The 7,223-nt window shown below is 34.4% G+C and overlaps 1 protein-coding gene across 1 annotated transcript; it reads right to left on the minus strand.

Annotated features, from left to right (window-relative positions):
- Positions 1 to 533: 533 nt before the first annotated feature.
- On the minus strand, positions 534 to 2,564 carry LOC106336417 (xyloglucan endotransglucosylase/hydrolase). The gene is made up of 4 exons (XM_013775253.1): positions 2,307 to 2,564; positions 1,928 to 2,028; positions 1,586 to 1,779; positions 534 to 1,135 (listed from the first exon to the last, which is right to left on the minus strand). The coding sequence occupies exons 1-4, from the start codon at positions 2,497 to 2,499 to the stop codon at positions 736 to 738; spliced, it is 888 nt and encodes a 295-aa protein (XP_013630707.1). The 5' UTR covers positions 2,500 to 2,564; the 3' UTR covers positions 534 to 735.
- Between the last annotated feature and the right edge of the window lie 4,659 nt (positions 2,565 to 7,223).

Genomic DNA, 7,223 nt, shown 5'->3' on the forward strand with positions numbered 1-7,223 from the left:
CCACCCAAAAGGTGTTCGATGAAATGCCTGAAACAACTCTTTTAAACTTTTAGCATATTTTGCCAAAGACATTTGTTGTTAGAAATGCTAAGATAGCCTTAGGTCTGTTAGTAATGATTGCTTCCATATTATTCAACCGAAGACATTTGTTGTTTGAAATGTGTTAGTAAATGAACATTCATCTAGACATAGAGTTTGTTTAGAATCGTGTCTAAGCTTAAGGTTGATAGTTTGATTGTTCGTTTGTCATCCTTAGTTCGAAACTTGATCACCCAAGGTCTAATTCCTATGCCCATGAGTTTTCTTTTCCCTTGGTCAAGAAAGTATCATTCTGTAATTGCTTTCTAGTATTAGTAGTAGTTTAACACCCATCTAAATCATTGGTTGCACTTAAATGTACTGAGTACTTGCATTCTCGTTGCTTCGAATTCTTTCAGAACTGATTCGACAATCATTTATACTACAACATTTGTCAGCTTTGAAAACTCCAAACATGAATTTGTAGATGCCAAAATAAGATTTGTAGATGCCAAAAGAAAAGACTTGCAAGTGTTATAAATCACATAACTTATAAGAAACATGGTTAAACAATAGAATGATAACATAAATTTAGGTCCAAACAAAGCATAATCATAACGTGCCAACAAACATACATATTTCATATCAATCTCTTGAACAGAAGCATAATACTCATAATAATCCGGTTCATTGAAAGTTTGAAACCCTTAATAGTACTCACACGTCTCTGTCCCTTTTACATTCGGCTGGCATAACTGGGAACCTTGTACGGTCGGTACAGTAGTTATAGATGGTCCATTTCATGCGGACCCATTTGAGGCGACGATATTGTTCGGCATCAAGGTCACGGAACTCATTCTGATCCCACCACATGCGGCCTTGGGTAGCACAGTACTTGGCTTCCACAGAAGCTTGGCAGCCGTCGATGTGGAATCCTCTGTAGGAAGCTATGAAGGGTGCATTAGCCCAATTGGTTTTCTCTAGCCCTCCTCTCGTGGCCCAATCGTCAGCGTTCCAAAGGCTCGAGTATAGCTTCATCGGTTGGTTGAATGGGAAACGTACTCCTAGATCCTTAGCGTTCTTGAACACACGGATTGGTATGTTGTCAACAAAGAATCTGATATAAGAAGAAAAATCAAACTAACCGGTATTAGTTTTACCATAGCGGTTTGAACATATGACGTTCTATAATTAAAATTTGAACCCCGTATTAGGGCACATGATTGACAGATTGAATGAGTCACTAGCCTATCCATCTATGCTAGCTCATTTGAATATTAAAAAAAAAATATTAAAAGCTGAACTTTTTTGTCTTTTTGACTCGATTGTCTCTCTGAAAAATCTTGCAAGACCCCACTACTTTTTACAAGATCAAGATTGGGTCACGCCCGAGGTTAAAATTACACTATTAAGAAAATTATAATAATAATAATTTGAAAATTGCGACAAGATAGGAGAAAAAGAAATAATAATGGTGGTGGTAGGACCATGTTATACCTGACAACTTTTAACATATACTAATATATATGAAAGTGTAATATAAGTAATGAGGATAGAGTGTGCATACACAATTTGGTAGAGATTCCAGAGGACGGAGTAAGTATGATAAGCCTTTGAAGGGTCGAACCAGAGATAGATGCGTTGCTCTCTGTTTCCCTTTCCTCCTGTGAACACATTGGTCTGCAATATTACTGGCTGGCCTGTCCTGTTCCCGAGAAACTCGAAATCTATCTCGTCATGCTCGTTGTTAGTCGACGACAGCTTCACACATTAAATTTTTCAATTATTAGTTAGATTTGTATTGGTGACGGCAATTATACAAACATATTAGTATTTTTCTTGTTTGTTTGATAAAGGATTAGTATTTCTATTTTAGTCACATTTTTTTGAGATTTGCGGTGAGACTCACATAAAATGCAGTGACGACCCCAGCGGTATCACCAGCTGGCAGCTTTATGTGCATACTGAAATGTCCGAACAAATATGACCCTTTGGATTGAAACCCTGTCCCTGTTATCATTCACCCCAATAAAAACAAAGTGAATATTGAACCCAAACAAAAAGAAAGAAAATTAAACATAGTGACCATTGCAGGCCGTCCCAATGTTTTTGGATATCTTTCGCAAAATCTAAATATAGACCTTTTTGTATGGTTTTTAAGTTAATGCGAAATAATATTGCTTCAAAAACTGAAACTAAAGATAGGAAACCCAAAGCTATATATATTTATTTGCCTATGTTTCAGACCGAACCTAATCATCCAAAATATCTTGCAGTAGTAAATGTACCAGTGTATTTGTCGAGGATGAGTTGGAGTTCGGAACCGCCATTGAGTTGCTTCTGGTGGTCAAAAGCCCAAGTTGGGACGTAGTTTCGGCCGAATGGCACATCAATGGCTTTCCGTGGAGGAATTGCCATTACATTAGAAGAGGCCATCAGAAACAGAGCTACGAGAGCCCATGGAGTTGAAGAAACAGTCATTGCCGGTCTGAAGAGAGAGAGAGAGATGTGATGATGATGAATGATGTGGTGAGGTGAAGCTAAGGGGGTGTGGGTGGCTTTATATAAGAACGAATTCTTTGGTGGGACGTTCTTCTTTATTACGATAATAAACTTTTAAAAAATTCAACTTATTTTCAAGTTTCGCGGACCTTTCTTTTTTTTTTCCTTTTGTGAGAACTGAAATTATAATGGGTTACAACTGTAATATGGACATCATACGTACAGCTATACAGCTTTCACAATCAGTTTTCTATTTCATTATAGAATATTATGCATTGTTGGGTAAATAAATTGTGTTAATATTTCGAGTTGCGACATATTTGTTGACAAAACTAGACGAGTCTTTCATTGTCTCTCTATTTTTCCTTCTTACTAACACAGTTCAGTATTTCATTTGACTAATTTCATATAAATGACTAAATTGTAGGACTTCCATCTCTGGGCTGTTTAAGAAAAGATGAAACTACATTATAGTCATGTTCAGGGGCAGACCCACCGTTGAAGGACCTGTGGCACGTGCCACATATTCTTTATTAGCTAAATAAAGGCACATACTCGTTTTGTATGTTTCTTTATTAGCTAAATAAAATTTTGATTTTCTTTAGTTTAAACCAATGAAAAAGAAGACGTGCCCCACCCAGTTACAATAGAATTGAAATGTATTACAGCCCAATTAAAAAATAAAATATGTGTGTCGCAGCCCAATAAAAATAAAAACCAGTTTTAGATACAGTTTTTAATTATACAGCTCAAATAATTATGTCTAATATTTAGAAAACCTAATCTTTCTCAATGAATTATAGTGATTCCTTTCTAAAAAAGTTTCTGTGGAAAAAGACTTCTTTATTTTACACTTTTCGTGATAATCAAAGCAAAAAAATCTTATTTATAAAAATTATTTCTTCATCATAAATGAGTTTATACACCATCTTTAATATTTTTTTTCATTATTTATCTCTTGCAAATATAACGTTTTAAAGTAACAGTGGAAATATAATTTAAAAACAGTGTGTATCAACATCGAAAAGCTAATTTAGAGAATTTACTTCAATTCTTTTGGATCAAAATCATTTAGAGATTCTTAATTTCTTATAGAGTTTTATGGTTTTAATGTCATAAAATATTTCAGTTTATTGTTATTTTTAATATTAGATTTCACATATATAATAAATATATTATATTAATTATTTCATCAATTATAGTTAAATATTTGTGTGCCACAGTCTAACTAAATTTCTAGATCCGCCCCTGGTCATGTTCTTTTTGCGAACGTTGCAACCAGAGTCGGCGTTCAAAACTTACACCTATTTTCATGGCAAATACGCCATGGGTTCGAGTCGCCTTGGCCACCTTCCCGCCTATAACCGTGCGTGCCCGGATGGAAAGCCTCGTGGGGATTAGTCTGAGTTTACCGCCTGGGAACCCAACGGTCATCAAAACAAAAAAAAATACACCGCTGGCGGAACAAAAACGATTTGTTTTCCCAATTGCTACGGCAAAAATAATAAATAAACCTGACGCTGAAAGATAGCAGCGTTAGCAACCTCCGCTAATTATGTCTCTGTCAGCATGTTGGTGTCAAATTTAGTTTTCAAAACTCATTCAGTTTGCCGTTGTCATAGTAATTTTTTTTGACGCAACTGCGGGCCGCAGTGACCATTAAAAGAACATGGCTTATATACATTGTCTTCAAATACAAACTAGTGGCTAATTTGTTTACTTTTTTAATCAGAGCTAATTTGTAGAAATTAACTTTCAAATCAATGTAATGAATTTGTGGTTGTGTACAGTTGGGTTTTGTTTACCTTATTAATTGCTATACAATTATAATTTTAAATGTAAAACAAAACTGTCCTTTTGTATAAACTTACTCTTTTCTTTGGAAAATAATAAGAAATCATGATCAATTCATATAATAAACAAAAAGTGATGAATTTAAATACAGCCTTTACCCCAATTATAGTTAGTTTATTACCATTAGACAATGATTTTGGAGGGTTGGACTCCATATCTACCACCATATTTTATCTGTTCTACGGAAGTTGGATCATGATAAGGCACATACCGTTAACTATCACACCACAGAAACAATTTACACCTTCGAAAAGAGGATTGGTAGAACTGAAGAGATTGCCTACGACCTGAAATCATCTCAGATGACTGATTATGTGAGGACTAAAGTAACGCTCAACATCGAAAATCCAACAACTGCATCTAAAATCTTACTTCTCCTCTCTGGATAACAATTGTTATTGAATACAAGTATGGAAAGCTCCATAAATGATGTTTCTCATGTCTCTGCATCACACATGAGAAATCTTCATGTCCTCTTCAAAAGCGAAAACAAAAACCATAAGTTTCTGGTTTATCAGTGGTACAAAAGAATAAAGTCGACATCCACAATGCTGATAAGATGGAGCAGAGAGATCTAATCAAAACGTTGGAGGGTCCCCACAGTGTTTCTCTTATGTTTCCGAACTGTCTAAAACCGATCATCAGATTGGCTTCAATACTTTCTCACTCAGATAATTTTGGAAGGAAAGTCAGAATTCTAAGAGTCAAGCAGTAAACTGGTGAAGCAATTTCGGTCCCTGTTGTCCTGTCCTTTTGGATCAAGCATCTCCAACTTAAAACTACATTTTTTCTTTCAAAATGGATTAAAAGCGAAAATAGAATAAAATTGCTCGAACCCTACTTCATTTCCCACTCCATAATGGAGTGATACAAAAAAAAAAAATAGATTACTCCATTTATGGAGTAAATTTCATTATGGAGTGAGATATGAAGTCGGGTTGGATTATTTTTTACTACATATTCACTTTTACTCTATTTTAGAGAAAAAAATGGAGTAGGGATAGAGATCCCCTAATTTTAGGTTGGTTACCTCCTTTTGCTTTACCTTGTTTTTATTTGTTTTTTCAGCGGTAGAGTATTATTAGATTTATTTTGTAAAATCTGAACATTATTAATACGATATTAGCATTCTTAGCAAAAAAAAAACAAAAAAAAACTGATGATGAAGCCAAAACTGGAGTAGATAAAAACGTTAAATATGATTTTGAACTATAAAAACGAGATAAAAGGTACAAGGTGTTGACAAAACATTCTCTAGCACACTCAATGCACTTTTGTGACTTACTTTTCTTATTGCCACAAAGTTAAATTCTAATTGAATGATTAAAAACCTGAGTCGAATGCGCAGCTGAACAGGGAATTTAGTAGATACAGCCATTCCATTCCATTTTTATTTTCTTGGTTGGGTTATTTCATTTTCTGTTTTCAAAAGCCTCGCTATTTTTCATCCCTCGTTATGTTCAATTGTTCATTGCCCAATTCTATGTTTTTGATGTTTTGAAGAACTTTATGTAATTTACGTTATATTTTCAAATGTAGTCATCAATAGTTTGGTGTTTAGTAATTAGAAGGATCATATATGTTTAGTTATCTATTTGTTCTTGACATATGTATACAACTTTTAAACAATTCTTAATGAAACAGATTAAGTTAAACATTTTAAAGATCAACAATTTTCAGTTACCCACTAGCTAGCTAGCTATAAAGAAGATAAGAGCGTTTGTGAAAAACCCTACCGAAGTACTTGAATATATTAAGAGTAATTACTTCACTCGAGTAATGACATACTATCATACCGTTGACCCACCATAATTTATAATCCACTTACTTCTTGTTTTATACAGGTCGATTTTGTAAGTTCAATATTTAGGGGATGCACACTCCTCCATGTGAAATATTCATCTTCATAATAAAGAAAATGTAGTCAATTATCGGAAGAATACACATGTGGAGTGTATGATGAGGCCGCCTTCAAGACAAGAATAGCAACTGGATAGAGACAGATTGATCATGTCATTTATCATTGGGTGTTAGACCATGATTAACCCGAAGTTCTTGGAGCAGGGTTCTTAGCGGAAGTTAAGAAACAGTTTCTTAACTTTTAACTAAAAAAACTAAGAACCAGTTCTTAAAATCTTTATTTAAGAACCGGTTCTTAGTTTTTTTTGTTAAAAGTTAAGAAACAGTTTCTTAACTTCCGTTAAGAATCTTATCCTAAAAACTCCGGTTTAATCATGCTTAATCATGCTCTCTTCTCCGAGATGTCGTCTGTGGCAACAACAACATCACGAGCTTTTGCCTTCATCTCTGTCACCGACATGGTTTAATCATGCATTAATTAAGTGTTAGCATACATAATAACGAAAAAAATTATAATATTTCCATTGCCAAAAAAAAAAAAATATTTCCACTGTTTTATTTTAAGTGATGTTTAAAAAAATTGTTTCAAATGATGTTTTCAAATTTCCGAGCTTCTAGTATGAACACTGATTTTTTTTTTCTCATTGATCTTTGTCAGTCCTATTAAAGCTTTTGGATCAATATGAGATTATTGTGTGCAACACCTGTCCAACATGTGTAACATCAATTTTCTATAATCGTCACCTGGCTTCACACCCATGAACCACCTTCGATCCATGAACCACCTTCAATCTGTTGTCTCTTCTATAATTCCATGCCGCCAATCTGGATATATGTATACTTGATAGTAGGATCTAATACTACAAGAAAACATAATCTTAACGAGGGCGGTTTTCCTCGTTATTTCGTCGTAAAAGAGGCTTTACGACGAATAAGCGAGGAAACGCGTTTGCTCGTTACACGTCCGTCGTAACACATATTTCCTCGCT

The sequence above is a fragment of the Brassica oleracea genome, chromosome C3, assembly GCF_000695525.1.
Source record: "Brassica oleracea var. oleracea cultivar TO1000 chromosome C3, BOL, whole genome shotgun sequence".
NCBI lineage: Eukaryota > Viridiplantae > Streptophyta > Magnoliopsida > Brassicales > Brassicaceae > Brassica > Brassica oleracea.